This window comes from Acanthochromis polyacanthus, chromosome 14 (genome assembly GCF_021347895.1).
Source record: "Acanthochromis polyacanthus isolate Apoly-LR-REF ecotype Palm Island chromosome 14, KAUST_Apoly_ChrSc, whole genome shotgun sequence".
In the NCBI taxonomy this organism is placed as follows: domain Eukaryota; kingdom Metazoa; phylum Chordata; class Actinopteri; family Pomacentridae; genus Acanthochromis; species Acanthochromis polyacanthus.
The window spans coordinates 32,872,994-32,900,950 of record NC_067126.1 but is presented as its reverse complement, the minus strand read 5'-3'; the positions used below and the strand labels follow the sequence as shown (position 1 = coordinate 32,900,950).

Here is a 27,957-nt window from a genome sequence, read left to right as displayed (position 1 = left end):
TTTGTGCTTTTATCTCCACGAATGCCATTTTTCAGATATTCATGCTCTTTTGGCACTCGCTTACATAAAACAAATATAAAACTCATGTGTGCAAGTTAAATGTTGTAGCTTTAAGGCAGCAGTTTGGTGCAGTGAAGTCTGGTTGAGCTGTTGACTGATGTTGCACCAGTATTACAGAGACGTGCTCATTCTGGCTTGTGTTCTGTTATGGTATTACAGGCGATGAAGGTAGCGGCTCAGGCAGTGGCAGTGGATGCACAGAGGTCTGCCCAACATACATGGACGGTGCTGATGCCACTGAAATCCCGGTGGTGAAAGCCGACCGGAGCGGGCCTGTGGGTGACTCTGCCTCGCTCTATGCACCCTCTGTAGCCCTGCCAGCCATGCTGGCCCTCTCAGCCCTGGCACTTCACCGACAATGGAGATAATGCTGGAGGAACAGGCTAAACATGGACAGCAGGTTTTTTTTTTTTTTTTCCTTTTTTGCAGTTTTTATATTCAGGCAGATTGAAGCTACAGTCAAGCAGACAGCATTCACGCTGCCAGCCTTGAGGCTAGAGGAGTCTGCTCTGAAAAAGAGAGCAGTCATGCATCATGATTTCCCACTTTCCCAAAGATCGTGCAGTGCCATCCGTAGACTTGATATTTTAAGGCATCTCTTCACCATCCAAAACTGATGCCGACCCAACAAACTCTGCTTCAGAGATTTAAAAACATAAAAAAAGATATATTTCTTGCACATATGGCAGGTATTAATGTAGGTCTCCTTGTGGAAAAATATAACTCGCACTTTGATTGTTTTGATTTTTTATGCAAAAAAAAAAATGTGTATTGAAAAATGTTGAGAATGTGGTTATTTGATGCACCTGAAAGAGGCACAATAAGTTCAACAGATGTTTAATAGTATATTTTAAAACAAAGGAGAACAATCAAAATGGCAATCTCCACCTGAATTTTCAATTGAATCTGTGCTACGTCGTCGTTAACTCACGTGCCAATTACTGATTTATGATACGAAGCAATGAAATACTCATTAACCCTTTATGTTTGTAGGTTTTGGGGGTTTTTTAGATCAAATGCAGTCACCACATTTGATTTTTTCATCTTACATGTCACAATAATTTCAGCCATGCCATTTGACAAGATAGAGGACACACTATATCATGGGTTGGTCAACAGCTGCCTTGTGCTAAAACTCACTACAAGGGTTAGGAGTGACATTTTATATGCTCATTTGCCTTGCAACAAATTAATTATCTGCAAAATATTCTCATATCATGCTGGTTTCTCAGGCTTGGCTTCAGAAGTACACAGCACTGACAGAATTATTACGGGGCTGTTTTTCATATTCAGAGAAGGTGCCATTAATATGCTGTCAAAGTGATGCTGGGTCTTTAGGGACTTGGTGTAAAATTAATTTTTTCCATGTCAGAGAGGGCGAAATATTCGCTATTGTGTAATCTTTGATGATATTGTTTTTCTTTAGAAGTGGTTAAAGTGAATGGTTGCATGGAATGTGTTTCCATGGAGTCACTGTAAACCATCAGTGTAAAGCTATACAATAAGGAAATACACAAATCAAATACTTAAAAAAAAAACAAAGTAAAGTGTTCCATAGATGTATTCTGCTTCCATTTTACAGAATGTCAAACACGGTAGTTGAAACGCAGATTGTCTACTGTATTTAGTGTAAATGGACATGCACATTGCACTAGAGGAGCACATTCATTCAATATAGCAGGGAAGTCTTACGCTGCTGTAATCTCTATATTAATAGACAGTAATTTGGGCCTCGAACATCTTCTGCTGCAACCTCAGAATATTCTAAAAAAAAAAAACATTTGCAGGTGTATTTGCAACTTTTGCATGTGATTGAATGGCCAAAGTTTATTCTGTGACTGTTTCCGCAGTTTGGATAAAGTAGTCATTTAAATAAACACTGTAACAACAAAAAGAAAATGCTGTCAGACAGTAATCAAAAGCCAAGCTGAAATACAAACAGATAATGGGAAAATATTATTTTAGTTATGTAAAAGGGGAGGAAATTATTAGGAGAAGAAGCAGCAAACAGCACACAGTGGTTACTGGAAATGCAAAGAAAGGGTCCCTAAATTTATCTGGAAAGCTTGAATGGTTGTGTCTGCAGCACAGACAGGCTTGAAGCCGACCACAGTCACCTGTGAAATGAGAATCTGTGGAGACTGGACAGGGCTGAATGCTTCAGTGGAGCTCCTCAGTAGAGCGTACTTACAGAGAATGTGAGAGGCCTGGCACTGCTGAGGGGGGTGGACAAAACTAGCCTGGATGTACATCCACTGTTCTCTGAGAGCCCGTCAGGTCCATAACCACCAGGCCAGCTAAGCTTACATATCCACAGAATTAGCCTGCGTTATGCCCTTCACAGTATATCAATGAATATTTGTTGAGCTTTTCTTTATTGCATTTAATTCTGCATTTGCATCCACATTACAAGAACAGAAATATTGAGGAAAATATGTCAGATGTGTCATATAGAATGATTCTTTATTATGACTATTGATCTCACAGGATGCCCTTTTTATGTTTTGTATCATTGAACTTTTAATATTTTTGCAATAAAATATTAAAAATGGATGTCTGGTCAGACACATTACTGAAAAATAGAATGAGCAGGAAAAAGTCAACTTTTTTTTTTTTTAACAATTATTGCATTGCTGGAAGAATTTAAATCCTAATGAGGAAAAGTTAATTTCGAGTTTGAATAGAATTTCAAACTGAATGGTGAAGAACTAGTTGAGCAAATATGCCTTACTGTTTTTCAGTGCAATTAAGATGATTGCATTTGTGTTTTGTTACTGTTCTTGAGAATAAATTGTTATTAAAAACATTCCAATAGATCTGTATTTGTGGGAACTCTGTAAATGACACACAACAAAGATACTGGTGGAAAAAAGGGTCGTGTTTTGACATTTTCTAAAAGGATCTTTCCGCTCTGGTCAAAGTATACATTCATTTACACTAGTTTGAAATGTGTGGCGACTTTCTATTAATATTTTCCAATTATTAGAATAACATTCACATGATTTTTCCTACATGAAATTTGATTTGCTATCTAAAAAGCATAAACGTCATTCATTTGAAGCATTAATATTTTCCTTGCGCTTCACAGCCGAGCCTACAGAACACTGTAGAGCGGCTGCTCCATCGCTCTTAGGTATGTATGAGCACTGAAGTGCATTTCAGTACGACAGGTGAAATCTAGGCTTCCTCTGTGTACTTTCTATTTGTGAAATCTGCTTTTATCAGAGGTTCAAAGCCTCTGTTTCTCCGCTGACGCAGGTAGAGCACAAAGATAAGGAGAAGTACCAGGAGACCGATGAAGACTCCCCCCAGAGTGGAACCCAGCACGAACACGCTCGGCCCTCCATCTGCATCTGTAAAGAAGAAGTACAGTTGGATACCCGCTGAAATCTTTTTTGCGGAATAAAACCTAAATGTGTTATTTGTTATGGTAAAATAAGGTATTCAAGGTTTTTGCAACTACACAACAAAGAAAGATCTGATGAGGCTTTGAACCAGCATCGGTGACTCAGTATGAACTTGGCGATGTGAATGTGGCAACTTGAAAACACTTATGCCCAAAACACTGCTATGGAATATGAAGATACCACCAGAAGCAGATTTATACTGTTATCAAACTCTGGAAAGAAACAGTCTGGCACAAGTCAACTAATTAAACCGCAGCCTACAGATGTAAGGTTTATTTGTCTTTAAAAATAGATTTATGGTATGCATTCTTAGTGTGGTGGTGGTGTGTTGGGCTAGCCTAGCCGTGCTAGACAACCCATGGCAACGAATTTAATTCTCTGCCAGGGTGGGTCTAGTTACCCTCCATAAGGCTCGAGGTTGGATTCTCCTAAAACTGGCCGGACGAATCACCATGAAGTGTAAAGTCAGAAGGCGGGCTTAACTAAGTGACGACAGAGACGCGACGATTCTGACAGAAACAACCGGCGCACAATAAACAGTTATCTTTCGACTCGGCTTTGGCCACAGCCCTTAAAGATTTGAAACTAAAATTCAACTTGAAAGATAAACAAAGGACGGCACTGAAGTGTTTCATTGAGAAGAAAGTAGTATTTGGACTTATGCCGACGGGATATGGCAAATCCTTAATATACCAGTTGGCTCCGCTGGTTGGGAAGCTAATGGGACTTAGCCACAATCCGCCGGCGCTCTAGTAACTACGTCAGCCTATTCATTGCGCTGATTGGTTGTATACCTACCCAATTGCTGCAGAGTGATTTGAAAGACAACCTTTTAGCCCGCCTCCCTCCCTGTCGAGCATTCCTAGACCCTTGTGTCTTAAGAACTGGGTCTAGCGCGGCTAGGCTAGTGTTGGGCATCAAATAGTGTCATGGTTTCACCTAAAATATCAACACAGTCCTTTAAACTCAGTCTTTCAATGTTTCCTTACCATCCAGGGCAATGGCATAGGAATACCCCAGCTGCTCAGATGGGACATAGATCTCCTCATTAGTGATGGGAGGGAAGAAGGGAACCATGTTGTAGTCCCTGTTGTGACCGATGGGGGCCATCTCATCTGGGAAGGTGGCGTTGTTTGGAACAAACCTCCTCATCCACTCGTCGAAAATGGCATCGGTGAAAGCATGGAGCACCTAGGGAATAAACAGAACAGAAACACCGCAGTGATTTTAATGTGGAAGGAAACAAAACACGCATCCTGTGTTATTTCAGTGGTAGCCATGAAATGAAATTCTAACCAGAAAGATGGGGTCGTTGGCCGCAGAGTGAGGCAAAGAGCTGGTTCCATTGAGCAAAGAGTGGACAAGGTTGTGAAGGTTATCGACTGATTCGTCCAGTTGTCCGTCTGGCTTGTCATAGCCCTCAAGAGCATTTCTGTGAGCCACAAAGCACAATATTTGGTAAACTGTAGTGTTGCAAGGAAATTTGTGAAGTTAATCTACTTTCGACAGCTTCTGATTGCAGCAGTTTGAGTGAAATCGCAGGTGGAAATGCAGCATCAAACAGCAGAGTTGTACCTAAAGCTAAAGGAGGAGTTGGTGAAATAGGGAGGGCTGTCAAAGTCCCTGATGCCAAGACAGCTTCTGACATCATTCATGGTTGGCAGAGACATGTTTCCTCTCTCCATGATCCCTCTCTGAATGAAACCCTCATTGGTGCCGTTGCAAAGAGTCACCAGGCGATTGTAGTCGTCCAGACTGGAAAGAAAAACACTCAAAAGTTACACTGATTTGAAGAATTCAACACACGTACTACTTATTTGGATTTCAGTTCATTTCAGTCCAACCAATAACTGCTGAGATTTCTCCCCCTGCTATCAATAAGCCGTGCTGACCTGTTGCACACCACACCCCATCTGGAGAATCTGGACTGGTTACTGATGAGCGAGGGGTTGTCTGGGTTTCTGGCTCCCAGCAGACGGTCGGTGCAAACATCACACTCACTCTGCCCCGTGGCAAAGTTCCAGTAGGGGACTGCAAAGTTCTCATTGCCAGTCAGTCTCTGCAGGGAAAAGGCACATTTTATTGATATTAGTTTGCATTACTATGAGAAATGCTTCTAAGGTCCTCAACATGTGTTTTTGAAAGGCTGATATAGCAGTTCTTTGCTGATATCTCCTCATTTTCTCTTCTCTGAGTCCAACCCTCATTCTTTCACTTTTCCCATCAACACTGTATATCTTGAAAATCTTCCACATAATTACCATGCATCCACTCAGATTTATGATCTTGAAAAAGCAGCATGAGACAACAAATAGCTCTTAGTCTTGAACAAAACTAAAATAGCTTTTATGAAGGCTAGGACAGAGTGATTTAGCAAATTGTTATTGATTAATGAAGTTACTGCAAATAGTACATACAAATTTATAGCTTGAAAAAAATCAAAACAAGATCCATTGTCGCCCAAGTTTCGTTTAGAAAATTACACATACCTGAAGCTCTCTTTCCAGACTCAGAAGGTGATATCTGTGCCAAGTAATGAATGCTGGGCCTTTGTGTGAGAAATCAATGGCTTTGAATGGACGGCCAGGACCTGCAGGGCAATCAAGTGTTTTATTAGCTCCTCTTTATAGGATGACACGGCAAAAACCAGCACAACAAGTGTTAGATACATAATAATTCTAGTCACTCATGAATGAATCAATTCTTTATGAATTATCATTAAAAATTTAAACAGAAGGTCTTCCTGGTCACTAAAAGAATTCAAACACAAAATGCTATCCCGCTTCATTTATTGTGTGTAGCAATTAGGTCACAAACTGTAATGAAGAAAAGCACTAGACAACTCCTTAATCTACACTTTTAATGATTTCTGACCCTCTTTGTTTGCTACAAAATATAAATCAACACTGCGAAACAGGTCTATATGCATCATTTTTGAGTAAAACTCCACAAATCATACAGAAGAAATGATAAAGATTATTATTCCAGATATTTTTTAGCACTATTACAATCATATTTAACAGAATAAAAACACAACCTAACCAGTTCTAATGTTTTTATGTCAAGGAAATGCTTATTTACCAAGAAGAGTGTCTCTGACTGAGTAGTAATGCTGCCAGACAAAGAAGTCGTAGATGGAGATGCTGGTAACTTGTGGGTCGGTTCCATTTGGTCCCAGCAGCCCCAGCCAGTGTTGGGTGGCAATGACATAGTCTGGGTGGATGGTGGTCTTGGCCAGTTCCAGAACATTCAGGAACTCTTCGAGCTCTTCGGGGGTCAAAGTGTGGATGTTTTTCCTCACAACAGGAGCTTTCCTCTGGTCGCAGTTTGGTCCAGTCCAGCCAAACTTACACTGACCACAGTTGTAACCTGCAAAGTTTCCTGCAACACAAAGAGCAATTAGACATCAGAACATATGAAATCCCATAAGACAAATCCAAAATAGGCCATTAAACAAACTGTGCACCACCCACCAGTGCATCTGCAAGTCTGATTGAAGAATTTGGTCGGCCACCTCTCTCTATCATCGACATTTCTCAGTCTGTACGGTCCTCCCCAGGGTTTGGAGTCCACTCGGACAGCAGAGCAGATGCCTCTCCCTGACAGGGAGCCACAAACATTAGCGGGATCTGAGCCCAGCGCAGGGCAGCACTGCTTGGTCTGGATCCCCTCCACTGTGCAGCACACTCGAGGAAACTGAGCCTCTGCAGGGTCCGGATGGAAAAATAGAGAAAAAAGACCAAGGCCCAGTGCAATCATCATCTTTCACCTGCTTGTTTCCTGGTGACAAATCAGTTTGTAGATACGGTCAATTAGTTCCCCCAGAGGAGTGTAGAATCTCTCTCTGCTACGGTCCCCCGTTGTGTATCTTCGAATTAGATTCAGTGATAGTTTTAACATCTGTGGAAACAACACTTAAAGGCAAATCATGCTGTGTTCCAGCTGGTTTCATGCACATTAAGAAAGCCTCTCATTTCTGGTCTTGCTTTTGTACTGAAGGATTAAGCCATTGGTCTTGTGATGATCACCTGACAGCAGAGTAGCGAGTTGCACTGAGAGCCGAGTGAATACCAAGCAACTGCCTGAGGGGAGTGGGAAGTGTTTCTATAACCACTTTGTACCAAAAGAAACAATTGTGAATCTGATATGCTCATTGTTGAGTCATTCTCAGGAAATTCTGAGCCACAAAAAAGGAGCAGCTTTTAAGTCAGTGCCCCCTCTCAATATCTGATAATTCAGATATAATGGACTAATCACTTTAATCCAGCCAGAAGTTTGTGTAACACTTTGGAGCTTGTTAGCACAGGTCTGATCACAACTTTTGTCTTTTCCCCTTTTCACCCCAGGGCTCAGCTGACAGTGTTTGCAGTGCATGTGAGTTGAAAGAACATCAGCAGACTTGATGGCCCCCTTATAAAATAACATGTTTCTGTTTATCCCGTGCTCTTTTTTGTGTAATTTCACACAACTACATCGCTGCATATAAAAATGAAACCTGATGAAAGAATTATTCTTTTAGTTAAGTAGAATTAAGAACAACAAATCATTGACATATTTACAATTAAAAGCCAAAATTCAAAGTATTAAAGTTAAACAAAAAATAATAGAATCCAATTATACTTTCAGCACTAAAATACTCACTATTGAAAATATCCTTTTTCAGAATGAGATCATATTATATTAGATTAGAATTTATGTTACATCCATAACAATAATTCTTACTGTAATCCATGTATATATTGCTTAGCAGAATTTCACCTAGGGCTCAACAAGAGATTATAACTAATTCGTTTTTTGTATTTATGGTACTATAAAATAGCTGAAGTTATCAAATAAACACAGAAAAGTGAAAAGTGTAGCGTTAACCACTGAACTGTAGTAGAATAAAAGAATAAAGTGGAATAAAAAAAAACAATACTCAAGTAAGGTAGATTGCACTAAATGTACTTTACTTGAGTATAGTTTTCTGCCTGCAACTCCAGTGAAACTATAAAGCAGCTCACATTAAAAGCAGCAGGCAAGCAGACATGGTGTTCATTTTGTTATGAGAGCCGGTTAGCAGTCAGTACAACAATTGTTGCAAATTTCGGTTAAACAGGATTTTAATGTTATAATCTTGGTAAAACTGAAAGCAAGTTAGAGGTTAAACCACAAAAATCCCCTACAAACAGAAGAATCTGCAGTCAGTCCAAAAACTGAATGCTAATGTTGAGGGACCAGATTTCACATGAACATCATGTGAGATTATCTCTGCGTATTTTGCTCTTTGTCTATGTTTCTGCCTGTCGTCGTTGCATTCCCCATACCACATGCATTTATTCACATTCTGCTCATTTAAAGTATCCGATCGAAATAACCACGCCTTGTTTCCTTTTTTCCATTTCTTTTCTTTATAGTTAAAACACAACACTATGCTGTCTGACTCATTCTCACATTCATGAGGTCGCACTTGTGACTGAGGAAAGACAATCACCTTCTTTGTGTGTTTTCCATTAGAAGTCGCCATAGATAGTTGCACGATGCTGTTCTGAAATATAGGCTTTATGAAGTAATGCCCTTAAGGAACAATTGTGATTCTTGCAGACGTTTCTATAAGCAATCTGTGGCCATAGAGGCATGACTCCACGCCCATCAAAGAGACTTTATGAGTGAAACCTCTGATCCTGAAAGTTGTCTGACCTGCACTCATGATACATTCCAGCGGTCTGGCATGTGACTGCTGACAGTTAAGTACATGTACTATGAAAAGCTAGGAGGAGTCTGTTTTCGCCCTTTTCGCAGAAGGGAAGCTTACATGGAGTGCTTTCTAACTGGTAGTTAAACTGGCTTTTCTGTGAAAGCTGTAAAGGAGGCAGACTATTGATACAAGATTAGGAATAGAACAAAGAAGAAAAATGGGGTGCAAAACACAAGATTATAATAGTATAAAATTCTTGTGTAATCTCAAAACTGAGCATAAAACATGCCATTTTGAAGCACATTTTAATTAAAACATCCTTATAATATCAGTTACAGTGATTCTAAAAATGCCAGTATCAACAAAACCTTGCTCGCAGTTGTGCTTTAGAGGTGTGAAAATGTGGCAGATTTAAAATCAGTGTCCAAGTCAAAATACCTTTTAAAGAGATAAAGTGTCCGATAAACAGTGGATTCTGCACATAGAGCAGCGGCTCCATGAGAAACCTCATGTGTGACCACTGAGTCCTTTACACAACAGACCCTGTGAGGTTCACTGCACCCAACAGGATTAGTGAGCAGAATTCCTTGAAGGCAAACGGAACTGCTCTGCTGAAATTATTTCACATTAATTTCAGTAAATCAGTGTGCACATGTGGAAATGGTTTGTTTGTTCATCATGGTCATGGCTCGTCATCTGGAGGAAATGGGATGTTGTGCCTATAAAAAGCATCGTCTCTCACACGCCAGTGTACTAATTTAAATCAAATCAGACGCGAGATAAGATAAATCAAACGCTCGCAAGGGAATCATGTCTGCTAATTGTTTAGCAAACAAATTTAGGGAAAGTGAATTAGTGTATTTCAGTACAAAAAACATTTAATTCAAACAGATTTGAAGTGTAATCAAATTAGTTCACTGAAGAAGTGCGAGAGTAGCCTTTTGCAATCGGTTTCCATCATGATGTGAGTTTTTTTAAGGGCGTAAGGATATGATGATGGTGGTGGTGAAGGGGTGAAAAACAATTACTTAAGGTCTGAATGGATTTCATGTGGATCTGATGCACATTTTGATGAAAACTGGAGGTGAGATGGGTGGAGGGATGGATGTGGGCCACACAGGTCTGACAGTGTGAGATGACAGCAGCAAGGAAAGAAATCATTTTTAAAGTTTGACAGGAGCAACATGATTGGCTCGCAAATGGTCATGACTGAAAATGATTGGTTTATTTGAAACAGCAAGCGCCTTCAGTCAGCGGATGGACTTGCAAAAAGGAAAAGATGTAATGTAGGTAAAATGTAGGTAAAATGTAGGTAAACGGAGTTAGAACAAGATAATCTTAGAGATTATCAGCTTTTGCTAAACATCCTAAGTGTCTTATAGGTACATGTTCAAATGTATTTGCATATATTGCAAAAGAGTTATTCCTAAAATTTACAAATTTATATACTTAATGACTAGCTGATATTTTTAAAATGTATTGTATGCATAGTGAGATTTTTTTTTAAAAAGTCACAGAAAAAGCAAAAATAACCTTGGTTATAGACCCAAGAGAAACTACAAAAATAAATGTAAAAATATTAACCAAATCCAAATCTGAAAATAAATTATCTATATTATTGTATGTTTTAACAGTGTAAAAGTCCTCGCACTTTTATTGCAGTTTTGGAGTCCGGTTTTATATTTAAAATGGTAACAGAAGAAATTTTCCAATCATACTGAGCTTGAACCTGCATTTGAGTGTCGCTAATTTAAACTAAAAGTCTGCTGCACAAACATCAACATGCTGTTAAAATCTCTCAACAAAATTATTTATATTTATTCCATGCGTTTTCATTCTGTAATTTCAGAATTAGAATCAGCTTCATTGCCAGGTGGGTTTTCACACACAAGAACTTTGACGAGGTGTTTTGGTGCATTACTTTAAACACCAGCACGTAGAAAATGGGAAAAGTATTTAATAGATTTTTAAAATATAACTCTCTGTTGGAAATGACTTCTACATGAACTGATTCCTTCAAAATGTGTGTTTATACAGTAAACAGAATCCATTATTCCAAGCGAAACACAGGATGGTGCCAGAGAGCCATGGAGAAATGAGCGAACACATATAATGGCATGAGAGACTGTGAGAGTGGAAAATATTTCTAATAAAACTATATGGCATTTATGAAATTCTTTTATCTTGAATATTTCTTGATCAGTTTCACAAAATCATACATCCGAAACCGACCAAAACACATCTCCTGTGAGACCAAGATTTTGAGAAGAGCATGTAAATCTAAGTGGATAGGCGAGAAAGAAAGGAAAAGTAATTTACATATCCTTTAGTAGTTTTAAAGCTTATTGCATCAATTAACTGTTATTCATCTTTTCATAAGAAGTTTCGAGATATTCATCCTCCTCGGGTTCAACACAGTGATGTGCACAATCGTCCATAATGCATCTTTGAAGTAAGACAAATGAAACCATTCTGTAAAAACGTCTTTCAAAGAATAAGGTGGATGCAGGTGAAATGAATAAATTGCTACCATGTGGATGGAGAAATGCATCCATTTTCCTAACAGCTTAGTGAAACACTTGCACTTAACACCGAGCGCACTCTGCTCTTGTTTTAGAGGAACATGTGTTGGTAAATAAGACAGGGCTTTTAAAATGTTTAATTGAGGCCACTTCAGTTGCATCTACAGAAAACAGAGCTCAGTGTCCTACAGAAGCTGGTGAAAAGCAGCAGAATTTAAATGTTTTTTGCTTGTTTGCGTGTTATTATGATGTGTAATGTGAGGAGCCACTTCACAACCTTTTGCAGGGCTTCTGGGATTTCTTCTTCGTATTCATCCTCGTCTTTTAAATCGACCCACGCTAAGATTTCACTCAGGTGCAGGTAAACATTAAAAACTGAGGGAGAATGGAAAAACAGAGCATTTCTTGCTATTTCTTGCACAGAATCCCCCAAAAATACAAAGTAGATTACTTTCAACCGAAAGATAAGATAAAATTAAAATGATGATTATCAAATTTCTAATTGAAAGCGCCCTGAAATTCATTATAAGTTTAAAAAAATGCAGCACAGGTCATTTGATAACCTGCAAATTAGACGTCTCAGAATAAAACAGCTTTCTAAATCATTTGTTGACAGATAGCTTTAACCAAAGCTTGCAGTTATTCAAATGTTGTGATAAAATGCTTTAAATGCATCATCTTATATTGAAATGGGCTTTCCCACTTCACCGTTGAATATTATTCTAGTAGCAAACATCCCCCACTATGTCTGAAAAATCTCAATTAACATATTCTCAAATAACAATTAACAGCATCTCATGTATCTTTCTAGTGTCTAATATTTATATTACATCTTTATATTTGCTGTGAATCGTGGTCATGTTTCAAGTCATAGGGATTTCTAAGCATGCTTCTGATCTTTCTATGCATGGAACAGCTAAAAAAAAATGCCATTTTTTTTAACAGATGCAATGCAATTATTAGTGATAGTTTTGGTATTTCCTTACATTCACTGTGACAGGTAAATACAAGTTAGAGAAAGCTGGATTGGATGCAGTATATGCAGACAGTAACAGGGGGGCAGTGTTGCTGTTTCTGCTGGCCTGACTTCACCAGTATGACTGGACCTAACAGTTTGCATTTCCTTCGGGATGCTCCACCAAATACGCCATGAAATAGTCTAGGATTGGACATCTTTGTACTTTAACTGTCACCATTTCAAATCTCAACCATGCCAAGGAGTGACTGACAGTATATACAGTGGACTGGGTGGTATGCAGTCATGTGAAATGAGTAGCCTGTATAGAGTTTTAATCCTCTTTAAGACTCCTATCCATCTCCAAATTAATATCTAGGGGCCACATATCCCTCTGCACTAGTTTGTACTTGTATAACCCACTTCTCTAGCAAACTGATCAAATTATTCACTGGAAAATAAGATTAATAGTTATGCTGCGAAACATGCTTCAGGTCACTTATTTGGGAGATTCCAGTGATATACTCATTACACTATAAAGCCAATTCAAGGACGAGCAGCATGAAGAACTGTGTTGCAGATTAATTGCCATTAAAGGTCAACATGCGTTTAAATTGATGAAGATGCTATCCATTTTCATCAGTATGGAGTGCTCAGTATATGGCAAACCTATAATGCTCATTACATGCGCTTAAATGGGTCTGTCCTAATTACTAATCAGTCTCTTGTACCATTAGAGATGGAAATTAGAAATACAAAACAGACCCCTGGGCATCATTCACTCAGAATATATTAGAGTTTTCCTTTTATACTACAGTTGGCATTTTGAAAATGAAATCCTGCAGCTCTCGAAACTTTCTCAAATACGACATCATGTCAAAGGCAGGAATCTCACCTTTTATTATTTAAGCTAAAATCTCGGGTAGTGTGTAGCAATTGTTTGTGAATAAAACAGAGTAGTGTGATATATTTTTGTTCGAGTGGCTTCTAAAAAACAAAACTATACTGTTTATTTTGCCATGCCCCAATCAGAATATTGGCTATAGACCCTTCAGTGATTCTTTCTTCAGTGATTCCCGCCCACCTCTCTGGCAGCTTACCGATTTACATTTGAGCATAATGCAAGCATTAGAGGAGGCACAAGGCAGCCCTGATAAGTTACAAAGTGCTCCAGGGGTAAACCTCGTAAGAGAGGGTTTGGAGTTATTTACAGCGTTCAAATCCTTCAAAAATTCATGTCTGGAGGATGAGATTGGTTTTGCAGTTGATGCTTTGCACACAAAGCAAACACAATGCATATGGAGGGTGTTTAGCTGTAAATGACCAGATGACATTAATTCTAATTGACTGATCTCATCCCATGCTTAGGACCAGTGTGTGTGATACCGCTCAGGACACAAGGGTCCTGTCAAGGCACAATGTTACACACAAAGCAACAAAACAGAAAGACTCAGATTGGCTTAAGAACTGAGGAACACAGGGGACTAAAAATGATTTTTAAATGCAATTTAATTTTCAATGAAGCAATACTTACTAGTTGTATGCCATTTTCCATTCAAAGATATGTTTTGATTGTGCAGTTCTCATAATAAGAGTGCTAAAAAATTGCAAAGCCATTACAAAGGAGGTTAAAGGCAATGGAATTCGTCCTTATCAGAAATGCTTTCTGTACAGTTGTTCCATTTGAAATGCATTTAATTGCAAATAGAAAAGAAGAGAGAGAAAGCCAACAATGCAAAAGGCTGAAGCATTTTTCTCGTCTTCTTTGAGTGAGCGTATTCAAATCTAAGCGGGCAGACAATGAAGGAAAGGAATCGTGCTCTGAATAGCCTCTCTCTCTCCTTTTCATTCCCAGGCCAATCCACAGCCTTCGTCTTCTCTGCTGTTAGGGGCGGGCTTTCCACTCGCAGCTCAAACTTCCTTGCCACTGTAGAACAACACATCCGCTTGATAGCACAACAGTAGCACACATGTAGTCACCATTCATCACGCCACTGTGTGAGACCTGTGTGGCGTCCGTCTGGAAATATCACCTCTGACAATCTTCGCCACCTCCTAGGAGTCCATGTTGTGCTTTCACAGAGCTGTTCACCCACTTGTTTGACAAGGATGCAGCTCCTCACTTGCATCAGGCTCTGCCAGGGCCTTCCTTCTAAAGCCATGGCCAAATCGTGACCCGGGATCCCTCTCCCCGCTCGCTCCACTGAGGGGAGGAGTATCTGGGGATCATGGGGCACAAAGTGCTTGAAGCCTGTGCCTTTGTTGGGGCAAGCTGGTAGAGAACACCCCCAACAGATATGCTGACAGTCTCATGGGAGCAAGAGAAGAAGTTGAAGCAAGAAAGTGCACCCTTCAAACTTTCCAGTGCAGTGCTAGGAATTCTATTTTTTTCCTCAACAAAGATTTATACATATTTATACAAGCCCAAATACTGATAGGAAGGTGGTAAAAAAAATCTTGGAATTGCAGAGGTAAACTATATGTAAATGCCATAAAGTAATAGACTTGTAGTGCAAATCACACCATTTTATCTTTAATTTTGCTTTCGTACCCTCCCCACTCCCCCCCATCCTCTTTCCTCTGGCTTAAAGGTGCATCAGAGATATGCATTTAAGCATATTCAGAACACGGGGCGTGAAATTAAATGTGTGGCAGAGTGAGAAAAATATACAGACGCTGGAGATGCCTTAAAAATAGTCATTTATGCAGATGGAGAGGAGTGAAATCATTTGCAATGGGATGACCCTCTCTCCAAGCATTTCTCCCCTCACTGTTCTTCCCTAATCTTGCACTGTATCTTCATTTTTCATTGAACTCGCCAGTTTGCTGCTAAGCAGCCTTGTAGATAAGGCAAAGTGCTAAAAGGAGACGACAGAAGGAGCTCAGTGGGCCCGTTTCTATTGCACTTTCACCCAAGGCAATGGGCAGAATTTAACGGATTCCTTCCAACATATGTTTTTGCCAGATAAGTAAACAGTGTGTGTCGGAAATGAAAAAAAAGCATTTGCAATTTAATGACATTACAGCTCCCAGCTTAGCCCGCCGTGCTGCGAGGCGAGGAGCAGAGAAAGGGGAGAGCGGAAGAATGGAACCGGGTGTCATCAATGTTTTTTTTTTCTTTTCCCTTGCAAGAAGCAGCACTGAATTCTTCTTATTCTTTTCAAACCCCTTCCCTTCTCCATCCCTTCCTGCTATTTTGTTCTCTTGCCCATAGTTTCCTCGCCTTTGTCGGAATGAAATTATCTATTATTTTATTCAGAAAACTTGCCATCCCCTACCATTCCACCTCTTCAACATCTGATTCTGTCAGATTTTCTGAGCTAAAGCACATCTTGCCCTGGCCATGGGCTCTCTCTCTCTCTCTCTTACTCACTCTTTCTTTCTCTCACCCCACCTCCCCTCCCTCCCTCCCTTCCCCTCCTTTGTCTGGCTTCATCAAAGTGCAATAGATGCTTGGCACAATAAAGGAGAGCAAGCCTCCATGTTGTCATAATGTTCAGACCTAATGTGAGGACCAGTGATGACTTGGAGAGAGAATTCCCTCAGAGTCTATATTTCAGAGGCAGTAAACGATCCATCCATCCTATGTAAAACTCACTGGTTTCCCTCTTTTCTCCCTACCGGCTGTCAGACAGCTGCCTTATTATAGAAGGCTAATTGTGCAGGAAAGCAGATTATGAGAGTGGTAGGATGTACTCCTTGACCATGTGCTAATGTGATGACAAGTTTGGGGACCCTCTAAGCAAAAGGCGTCGCACGCCAGGGCACTTTTGGCACTGGCTATAATCTGCCTTTGGTATTAACTCAGCAAACCGGCTTGTTTGAGTATGGATCAATCGCTCGCTCATTATTTTTACAAGAAAGCTTTATATTCAAGGCGCTTTCCTGGTGTTGATCTCTCATTAACCATGCTATGTAAATGCACTGGCAATCCCTGTGTAAGGGATACGTCACCCCAGGGCCCAGGCTTGCAGAAGCATGTTAAGGAGAAGAAGGGGCAGGAAATTTGGGTCAGTTGCCTTCGCCAAAACTTGAATTTCAGGTTTTCCTTAAAGCCCCCTGCTCAGCTTTTCTCTTTTAATGTGTTTTTGTTTGGTGATGTTATGTTTTAAATGTCAGCCCTGGAGCTGTCCAGCAATTCCGTACGCACAAAAAGCCCTGTCTCAGTATTGCTTCCAAGTCTTCATGTTACCTCTGCAATCGCTGCTGGCTGCAACATTACACACACTCCATTCACCCAGGGTCTTTTATCACCTCTGAGTGTATTGACTGTACAGGTAAAAGGTTAGATAGGGTCAGCGTGAAGCGATAATATTACAGAACAAACAGTAACGCCTGATTCATTGTGTCGAGGGGCGATATGGAGTTATTAACTACCTGCTACTAAACTAACTTATTTATCTGAGCAGAAAGGGGCCTGACATATGACACTGGATCTGGAATCTGCATGAATTGAATTAGCTGTCAGGATGCATTGTGCATCAAATTATGGGAGAAATATTTCAACCTGTTTACTCATTTCTTACTTGCGCACACAAACATCCAACAATTCATGGTGCTCAGACATCTGTTTGCCTGACAAGAGATCATGAAGCACGTGGCAGGAGAAATAGAGGATTCTGCCATATTTGGCTTCGCTGTGCACTGGCTCAGTGAATGACGCAACAGGAAAACGAACCTGACAGCACCAGGCATCGGCTCGGCACTTCTTTTGCGCCCTACATACATAAATCTCTTATTATTGCTCTGTGTTAGCTATGTATATTTTTACACCTGTCTGCGCCAATATCAAAGTGTACAGGTTTGGTTTTAGACATTCATTTGTGTCTCCTGTAAGAGTTTATATGTGGAAGAGAGGTGAAAAAAAATACAGTGCTTTTCCAAGGTTTCATTCCATTTTGAAAAGGGCTGTCAAAGGGCACTGTTCCACTTGACCCATTTTTTTCCTCTTTCATACAAACAACTTCAGTGTGCTTGAATTAACATGCTCCAAGTTGCAGACTGACAGACTGTTATTCTTTATTCCATACTTTTAATAATTGCTATTGGTAACTTAGACTGTTATTTACTGCCTACAGGAAGAGATTAAATAAAAACTCTGCCTCACATGTGGAATAACAAAGAACAACATTGAGAAAGGAGGACCTCTTAGTGGCTCAAAAGACAGAAAGTGAGTAGCAGAGGTGTCTCTCTGTCTCCAGGTACTTCAGCAGATTCTAGCCTTGTATCATTTCTGTCAGCAGCACAGCAAGAGTGAAGGCCACACTTTTGATTGCCTTCCCTGTTTCGCATCCTTTTATAAGTCCCTTTTCTTCCCGCGCACAAGCAAACAAAGCAAGTATAAATACTCTGTTCAAAAGCCATTACCTTCAATGTAACCCTTTTTTCCTGCAGTAACAAAGAACATGGAAAATTTCCACAACACAATTTGGCGAGGCACAGCGTGATGGTGTGGCTAAGGAGTATGGGATGTCTGAAGGACCCCTGCATGTGATGTCTGGTAGGACCATACATAATAGATTTGTTCTGAGGACCTTCACATTACTTCCCAATTAAGGTATGAAGTCATGCTCCTTCATCAGTATAACTAATGGCACGTTTCATGAAGCAGCCATGTTTCGAGATTAAAGACGTGTTTTGCATGTGTTGAATTTTCCGCTGAATATGATAAGGTGCCCACACAAATTATTGCTTTACTGTCATCAAGGTACACGCACTCGCATTCTTTATATCGTCATTACTGAGGCATCTATATGGTTGTTCCAGCGCGTCACGCCATGGCTCTGGAAAAAAAAAAAATGCAACAATCAATGTCAACTCTATTACACAAGCACGACCACCAGACTCTAGAAAATTCAGTAAAATAAACAGCTTTGAGAAAATCACCCGGACAATATCTTAATAAGACAAAAGTAAGAGAAAAGTAGTGCAAGCAAAAATGACAAAATCCAAGTTTCCATCCGCTGAACGCATTCATCAGGATCCCAACATTTCAGTCCACAAAGATTAGTTCTGGAGCGACGTATCATTTGGCAATGATCTATTTTGCCACTGTTAATTACAACAAGTCTGCAGAATTTGACTGCTAAACCACGATATCACAATGCAGGGTATGAATCCCAAATCAAGCTTTGCACACCATAATCCTGTTAAAATGTAATAAATAATCCCTGTGCATTAATGTTGGCAATATTTCATTTTAATAAGTTCTTGTAAAATCGAGAGAGAGGGAAAATTGATGGCATTACAGCTCACTCACTTCAAGTGTGGTTGTGAGTGTGCAGGAGGAAATCATTCCTTCTCATTAAAGGTGCAATCTTCGAGCCCCCCAGATCTTTGTTGTAATAACTGGGGGAAATAATCTCTTTTATTGATAGGCACATGTAGCAGAGAGTATGCCAACTGACAGGTACTTATCTTTTGCCTGTGTTCTGTGTTATAGAAAGATATAATTCTTTGTGACTGCTCCTCGGGGCATCAGCTCTTCAACTTCATTATTTCTACTTATGATAGATATATTTTTCCTTGAAAACCTGAGAATTAATACGAGAGCCAGCAATCTCAGCCAGCGGTCATTTGGAAATGGAACAAAAAATGTCATGTCAGTTTAAAGAACATTTGTTAAGGCTGCTCACTGACATTATTCTAATTTATTGATGGATTCATAGAGTAATCCCATGCCTCATGTTTTGGGATATTAACTTAATGATTTCACTGACTACCTAGCAGCTATAGGATCTTTTTGGGAAAAGTCTAATCTTGTCCAAAAATGTGATTGTGTCACCTCAAAACATTCTCTTTTTTTCCACTCAAGTTCATACGTTTGCGCTTGTACAAAGTATTCTTAAATTGTATACTTTCAAACGAACCTTTGTGAACTCCGAACATGATTTGTAAAATAATTCCCCTTCTTTTAAAGCAGAATATAAAGTCATTAGTGCAGTGAGTTGCTTTAAACAGCAGTGGGAGCTTTAGAGTCAAACAAGCTGCTAAGAGAGGAGTCTGTTTCTCACTTTCCACATTTTCTTCTGTTTTAAATGTGACTCGGATTCAACAGACTCGTGCCATGGTGGTCTTTATACATTTAACACACTCAACAATTGCTTTCTCTTATGTGTTCAGAAACACCATCTCGAGATGAAACCGGAACTCAGACATTTTGGTGGGATGGAATTTGAAGTCTCAGCTCCCAATTTGATCAGGAATGTGAACCATTGTGTTTTATTGACATTGGATTTACTTTCTGTTTGGCTGGTGTCCTTCAGAATCCAAAGCAGAAGGTGTAAAAAAAAAACAAAAAAAACTAAAGGTTGTAAAAAATCTATATTTTTTCTCCTTCAAATACAGTGCGTTTCCTCCTGACAATATTACAATCCTGCATTGACTGTAGAAGAGCATCAGTGTGGCCACAAACTGCTTTTTCATCAGGGCTGCAAAATATGGACTGGTGTAACAGCAAAGCTAAACAAGGCGATATTTCATGTTTTACATGTTATGCAGGTTGTGAGGAAGTATATACATTTATTTCAAATGTTCAGCTTTGTGTGATGCAATATATTTAAAGTATTTCATTTTTTCATTAAAAAGTCATACTGACAATGAGGTGTAGCTATGTTGTCCTATAGGGATTTTAATATCAGTAATTTGCTATATTTCTATTTTAGGTTTATTTATACCTTGCAAAAGCTCTTAGAAAACGTCACTAAATGAAATACAAATATACTACAGTCTGAACATGTTTGTATATACAGTAATGTGGAATTTGGGAGAGGTAGTGGTACACAAAGAGTACACAATATGTTTTGTAAGCCATGTTTTATAAGTTTAAACAGAACTAACTTGTCAAATTTTGAAGATTTTTTTAAAGATAAAATCAAATTGTGCATCAAGGTGATAAAACAATATAATTTCTGGAACCCCTAAACAGAATAACAGGGTTAAATAATCTACAGGATGCACAAAACTGTGTGTCTTTCTCGTCAGCAGTGATCCTGGTTTGTTTCCGCACAGGGAAAATTTGAAAACAGAATTTTAATCGGGCTCCGTCAGGGTATAAAAATTAAAGATATCTTTTACTGATACTGACAGATGCCCCTGAAATAGACGGTAACATGCCGCAATGAATAAAAGTGGAGCTATCAGGTTGTTGCTATAGAAATATTCCCCCAAACAGTAAAACCAGACAGTCTGGTGGAGGCAGCTCAGTCGCCTCACCTGCAGAACTCCTGATCAGCTCAACTACCCCCCCCCCCCCCCCCCAACCCATCACCCTCCAACCCCTCCCTGCTGCCTCCACCCACTTGCCCCCAACCTAATTCAAGCATTCCCTCTCTGAACTCCAGCAGGGGTCCATCGACTTATTGCATTATGTACTATTAAACAAACTTGGACTTCTTAAAAGCAGAGTCAGACTTCAGAGGCTGTGTGGCATGTTTATAGGGATGGACTGTACAGTACACAGAGATTTCTCATTTCTCCTGGTGACCTTGGGCACAGTGACATGTACGGTTTTGAGGCTTTGATTTGCCATGTTGAGGTGTTGCGGAAAAGGTGCAATGCAAGATAATTTTGGCATTTTTTCCCTCCTGGGAGCATAGAGAAGTAAGAAATACAGCAGTTCATACTCGGGAGATTACAGGTAATATGACACACAGCCCTTCATAAACATTCCTGACCCAACCTGATGATGGAGATATTGCTTCAGGAGAGACTTTTCACACTTTGATTTGCCTAAAATGAGATGGAGAAGTCAGTGATCAGACTCTTTGAGGTTCCTCGCAGAGAAGGCAGCACTGGCTGTATATCTCCCAGCGTTGCACGCATGCTATGACAACCAGGTGAGCAAGAGGGAGACTCCTGCAAACAAATTGAGAAAATATCCTCAAACAGATGATATTGATGTATTATTCATGGCAGAAAAAAAATACTAAAATGATCCATCTCAGGCCATTGAAGCCAGGTGATAATCCACATGCTTGTGGGGCAGCCCTTTGGCGAATTAGAGATGAGGAAACCATTGTACGTCCCTCTAAGGTCAACATGGTTGAACTGGTGATACATGTGTATGTTAATTTGTCTAATCTTACTTCTACAAATGTCTTACAGGCACATAAAGGGTTTAACACTAAGATATAATGATATCAGGGCATCAGGCGGGGGGGCTTATGAAAACAGGAGGCAGCCATGACTTTAAATCCTGTGTAGGAACCATTGTGTTGCCTGTCAATATCTACCGCAAAATACCAAGGTTTTTGACATTTTTAAACTCTTTTTAAAATATTAACTAAATTCCTGACTACTATTTTTTTTATCCTTTTCTGTCAAAAATATCCTTAAAGCAGTCAGGTTTTGGATGAACTAATGGTTTGATTAATTGCCTTGGATTTAAAACACTTTTTTTTAAAAAAAAGATCTTTATTACATATTTGAATCATTTCCTACGAATGAAACTATAATTAAAAGCACTTGATGGTGTTATCACTTCAGAACTGTACCGCCGAGTTTTACAGACATCAATAAAGTCTAAAATTAATTTACAGGCAGCTCTTCAGGAAGAGAAGCCCTTATCTCATGTACACACTCTATCCCAATCGAGTAAACATAAATGTTTTCTATCCCTGTGCGAAGAAAAGGCGATGTAACTGATGCTACCACAGTGCTTTCACTAGTCTGAATTAAAGAGGTAAATAAAGTCTTTGTTTAATCCGAATAACCACTTGAGTTGATCCAGTATTTCTGCCAAGTGTAAACCTTTTTTCCTTCAGAACTTGATGCTCATCAGTCTTTTCTACAAACCTACCATCTATTCAGCCACATAAGACTTATTCTCATTGAGCAATTAGGTGAATATAGAATATTTAGATGAGCATATGCCAACTGATTTCAAATCCCTTGATAACTTTTTTTAGACTTACTTGAGGCCTGTATGAGATGAAAAAGTCAAGAAAAGCAAACTCAAAAGGGTGAAGCCCAAAATTATGACCTCAGATGAGGGTTTTCATTTGGGTTGATTTAATTCTATCATTTATAATTATAATAATAATAAAATCATTTGAACTATAATCTCTGATTTTATTTCTCACAGGTTTTTTTTCATAAGAATCTTGGGATCCTGAGTGTAAAAGATTTTAGAGGGAAAAAAAAGTTTCCCCTCACTTTTTTGGGGTTATTCCATAGTTGCATCTCCACCTTTCCCATTCAGTTCCCGTCTTAGACAGAAAAAAAAAAAAAAACATAGGCCATCTATTCAAAAGGCATTTAGTCCATTTCTTTCTTGGCCGGTAAACCTATTCATCAATTGTTCTGGCTTGTAGATTGCATTCTAATGCTAATCTAGCGTGTTAAATATCTTTTTGTTCCCCTTTCACCGTTTTGTCATTCAGTTTATCCAGTTTTGGCCACCCATTTTATTTATTTATGCGCCTGCTTCTATTCATGCGCTCATGTATTTTTTATTATGTTGTTTCACTGTCATGCAGTGTCAACTCACTCTATTCAATGTGGGCTACTTGAAGGGCTTGGAGGGACAAAGCGTGTACACATTGCACTGCTATTCACTCCGGCCAGCTGGATCGACTGAAAAAAACCTTGTGAAAAGAAATCCTCCACAATGGACACAGAAGAAGTGCACAATGCTAACAGTTTTCCAAATACCACTGATTGCTTTCATCACAATGAGGGAAAGCAGCCGCTTTTGCTGAGCTCCACTTCAACAAACAACACTCTCACAAAACCTCCCAACCCACGTTTTGTTCCCAGACAAAACCTCCTCGACCGTCTAAACGCTCCCAGAGTTGAAAAAAGTTCTTTCAGCTTTCTTCCCCCTTTTTCCTCAAGAAAAAAAATAATAAAAAAAGGCCAAAGAAAGAGAAAGAAATGGTCACTGAACTCGTAATGCAAGTTTTCCCCCCTTGTGTTTTGATCAGACAGCTACTGCCTCTGCCCTTCTATGACACCTTTAAAAATTGCATTTTGATATTTATTCAATGTAGTTACCAAATAAAAACAAAATGATTTGAAGAAAAGGTACAGGCCCAATTTCTGCGAATTCTAGTGTCAGAAATTACACATTCTCCTCTCTCCGATTTATTTTCGTTTTGTTTTTTTTCCAATGAAACACAGGATCACTGGCTCGTTATTTTCGGGGCCAAGAAGGAAGTTCCGTGGAGAGAAAAGATCGAGGTGTTACAATGGAGAACATAGTGGTGAAAGGGTTTAATTAACCGTGACGGAGATAATTATCCCTGGACTGTCCAAATTAGTTTTGCATAATCGCTCTGATCCTTATGAACTAATCTCTCAGTGTAATCTAGGAGAAGCGGTTTGCTTAAATTGCGCACTTTACGCGTTATGGATCCAAAAAGAATTACGCACACACACTTGGTTTTACGCACGTGCACGCACACTCCTTAAGACAGGTGATCAGCTTTGGTTTTTTATTACAAGGTGTCTCTTTTAATTTATATAAAATGCACTTTTTCCCAGGACTTGGGAGCACACACACACACACACACATTCAGCTCAGGTTGTTTTAGAGCCTCAAAGACGAGCTTGTTCTGCAGCCTAAAAAGCAGCTCTCCTTTTTTCCTCCCTCCATATCCATGGGAAAAGAAAGCTCAGAGTACCACACAGTTTTATCTTCCTTCCTATTCACGATTAAAATTGTGATAAATAAGGTTTTGGCTCTTGATAACAATGGGCTGATTTAGATTTCCCCCAGTAATGCCATTCAAAGCGCGGACAAAAGCGGCCTTTGGAGGATACCTTACACTTCACCTGGACTGAGGAGCAAGAGCAGGAAAAAAAAGAAAAAGAAAAGATAACAATCTTGTTCATCTCATCAAGAACTACAGCCGCGATTCCCTTCCGTTTAATCCGAATACGCTTTTATTGTAGTCCTTTGCTCAACAAGTGAACAGTAGCAATAGTTTGAAGTACATAACGGAGGTTAAAGAAAACACAAAACATACAAATTCCATAAGAGTTAGTTAAAAACGTCTTTTTTTCTGCTGCACATGATACGAGGAGTGGTAGGGATCAAGAAAATCAGAAACCCACCGAATAAACTTTCATCTGCATTTAAATTTGAACTTTTTTTCTTTTCTTTTTTTTTTTTTTTTACTGAAGTAAGGGGGAAAAACGGTTTGGTGAATCCAACCCGAGAAATGCAATGCATTGAAATTGAGTGTCACCTTGAAAATAAATTACATCCTCTACGTTTCATGTGCAAATATCACAGAACTAGTCTTGTCCTTTTTAAAATTGTCTGGGTCATCATAGATTCCACTAAACAATAAATATTACAGACATCTATAAAACGGTTTAAAAACTCAAAATATACAGCAGGGGTTTCTAGTGAAATACGTAGGTTCCTGGCCCTATCTCAAACACTAAGCCTATGACGGCAAATTAACTAAAGTCATTTTATCTGTACACATTTACAGTGTTGTGACAATCCTCCTTGATCCGTGTATTATGACCCGTGCAACACCTTCTCTGGGAGAAAATGCTGTGATCCTGATTAGCATGGTCACTGCTGCCCTTTGATTCCAACAGGTTTAAGTCAAGCAGGTGCAAAAGATAGAAATCGACCAGGGTACCTTTTCAAAATGAGTTTTCACAAAGGGCAAACTGCACTGATGCCCATTCTTGTGCATGTGTGCCATCCTTTCAGTCCTTCCTCCTCTGCGCTGCGTGAGGTGATGGCTAATAGATTAGAGAGTTCTCTAAATAAGCATTACCTTAGATAAAGGCATTAATCAATATACATACACATGTGATATCTGAGACGACGAGCACTTCATCACATGTACAAGTTTGTGCATGCATAATAAAACTCTTGCATGGATAGCTTTTTTTCTTCTTTTTTCTGTCTTGTTGTGTTTTGATTTCACATTTCATTTTCTTAGGAGTCCAAAGTGGGCCTATCATAACGCCGCAGCATATGCAGGGTACGGTTCAAGTTGAGGTTTTCCCATCCCAGGGAGCAGGATGTATGCTAAGGGCGGCTGGAGTCCTGCTGAGGGCCAGGCCGTACAGTTACACGGGATCATGTAGCCTGGGTTTCCCGGGGACGGATGAGAGTGAGTGTGGGTGTGCGTCCCGCCACCTACACTGCCAGTCCCGGTGAAAGCCGCAGCGCCTCCCGGCGGGTAGCCCAAAGGAGACGCGTACGGAAACGAAGGCGGAGAAAGCTCAGTCATCTTGGATCCCAGGTCGAAAAATGAATAGGGGTTCGTGGACATGGACGGGTTGAAGAAAACCCTCGCCGCCGCGGCAGCTGCAGCCGCCGCCGCCTTATCAGGGTTCCCAATGACAGACTCGGAAAGTGCTCCAGCGGAAAGCCCGTTAACTTTGAGTGCGTCGTGCTCCCCGAGATTGTAGGGCACCGGGAAAGAAAACTTATCTTTCTTCATCAGAGTCTTGGGCTTCCGCCTCGGTCTGTATTTATAGTCTGGGTGTTCCTTCATGTGCATCGCTCGGAGTCGTTTGGCTTCGTCGATGAATGGCCTTTTCTCAGACTCTGTGAGAAGTTTCCATTCCGCTCCCAGCCTCTTGCTGATCTCGGAGTTGTGCATTTTCGGATTCTCCTGAGCCATTTTTCTGCGCTGGGCTCTGGACCAGACCATGAAAGCATTCATCGGACGTTTAACGTGATCCATTGGCTTAGACATATTGGCACAAGCTCTCTGAAAAATAGATATTCATAAAAAGGGGAAAATCAACCAAAGTATAAGTAACTTGCAAAATCACGACAAAAACACACACTCAAGAGCACTTAAAGTTTAAACATGACTCCGTTCAGAGATGCTCACATACAGCAACTGCTGCGCAATGTTTGATTACTTACTTAAGACTTCAATTCTTCATCCCCCCGCTGTTGAGGCTTTCTTCTGAAAAGTACCAGTAGCAGCGTCCTTACGAGCGCTCAAACGCGTTCTGCTCCATGGTGGCATCCATCAATGATAGCCTTCAGTAAAGAGGACGGGGGAAGAAAAGAAACTCTGCCTTGTTTCCCTCTTGTCGCCTGAGACTGTCAACCAGCACTCAGCAGCAGCATTTACGCAAGTGGATGATAACTCCCGCTTGCCCCATGTGAAATACAGGCTTGTGTGGCAGGTAGTGAAAGTGCCACTGGCGCATGCGCACTGGTGGCGAACACGCAGACGACTTGCTGAACGGGTCTTTTTAATTCCACAGTGAGTTTGAAAGGTAGTCGCTTCTTGTATTTTACATCTTACATCTGTTTTGTGCAACTTTTGTGCCTCTTTTGTGTTATTTGGGTTCGTTTTATTCAGTGCCTCAGTTGCTTTTATTCTAATAAGCAACTTTTTTCCTATTAGGAGGGTGTTAATTTCAATTAAAGTCATTTCCACACACCTGAAGTACCTGAGGATGGCACGAGCCTCTAATTTACTCACATTTGCGGACAGTGAGTGCAGACAGGTGCGTAACTGCTGCTGAACTTGTTTTGAATCTGAGCCACCAAAAAGGTGGGGGAAAAAAACGCGCACATTTTGCCCCTTTTTCTTTTATAACGCACCATTTACGCGCCTACTCGCCTTTTCCTCTCACTTCCATTTATTTATTTGACAGTCAAAGCGGCTCCTATCTGCTGGGTGTCACTCACCTTTTTCTCCTCCTCACCGCTGTCTGTCCCTTCCCTTCCCCATGGGTGGCACTGCCAACTGAAAAGTAGTGCGCGTAAAAGGCGACACGGGAAGGTAAAGAATGTCTTCTTTAATTTTCTGATATTGTGGCATTTGTGGTAAATAAAGCAAATGTTGAGGAGGTCTGAAGTGTCTCTAATCGCGCTTGGCGAAATTAATTACTTTCCTGAATTCCCCCCTTTTCACTTTCACTTCAAAGGACTTTCCCAAGGGCAGCGAATCGACAACTGAAATTAGGTTGTCGAATATTCAACTAAGCAATTACAGTTATCTGCAGGACCTGTTGAGTAAATTGTAGGTTTAAGTGGCTTGTTCTGGCACCTTCTCCGTTGTACATAATTATATATGTGCAAAAAGAAGGGAAGAGAAGGGCTGTATCGAACAATAATATAAATGACGAATTAGGCTGTAGGTCGAGCGTTTAAATTAGGATATGAATGGAAGTTAAATTCAATTCACTGTAGTATTTCCCCCTTTATAACGGTTTAACCTAATCGGGAGTTTTCACAATATACAATATGAAATTATTATTGTTATTGTTGTTATTATTATTATGGAATACATTCCAAAATATGAAAGTGAAAGTTGAGTGATGCTCCAGAGTGACGCGTAATTTCCAAGACGCCCTTTTTCACTGCAGCATCTCGAGTCTGAGATTGTTTCCAAA

At 39.9% G+C, this 27,957-nt stretch overlaps 3 protein-coding genes across 4 annotated transcripts in view; 1 reads left to right on the top strand and 2 right to left on the bottom strand.

Annotated features, from left to right (window-relative positions):
- The window catches only part of gpc6b (glypican 6b), an 88,370-nt gene extending 85,494 nt beyond the window's left edge, over positions 1-2,876 (top strand). For both annotated transcript variants that reach the window (XM_022190797.2, XM_022190796.2), the window contains one exon: positions 220-2,876. In XM_022190797.2, the coding sequence (XP_022046489.1) occupies positions 220-428 (209 nt within the window). In that variant the 3' untranslated portion in view covers positions 429-2,876. The remainder of the gene's footprint in view (positions 1-219) is intronic.
- A 41-nt stretch (positions 2,877-2,917) lies between these two features.
- dct (dopachrome tautomerase) lies at positions 2,918-7,989 on the bottom strand. Its single transcript, XM_022190798.2, has 8 exons — positions 6,941-7,989; positions 6,549-6,848; positions 5,957-6,057; positions 5,360-5,526; positions 5,043-5,222; positions 4,764-4,899; positions 4,457-4,658; positions 2,918-3,413 (listed from the first exon to the last, which is right to left on the bottom strand). The coding sequence occupies exons 1-8, from the start codon at positions 7,227-7,229 to the stop codon at positions 3,238-3,240; spliced, it is 1,551 nt and encodes a 516-aa protein (XP_022046490.1). The 5' UTR covers positions 7,230-7,989; the 3' UTR covers positions 2,918-3,237.
- Positions 7,990-24,484: 16,495 nt separating this feature from the next.
- sox21b (SRY-box transcription factor 21b) lies at positions 24,485-26,737 on the bottom strand. The gene is made up of 2 exons (XM_022190795.2): positions 26,471-26,737; positions 24,485-26,309 (listed from the first exon to the last, which is right to left on the bottom strand). Exon 2 carries the CDS (start codon positions 26,292-26,294, stop codon positions 25,548-25,550), a length of 747 nt encoding a protein of 248 aa, XP_022046487.1. The 5' UTR covers positions 26,295-26,309; positions 26,471-26,737; the 3' UTR covers positions 24,485-25,547.
- Between the last annotated feature and the right edge of the window lie 1,220 nt (positions 26,738-27,957).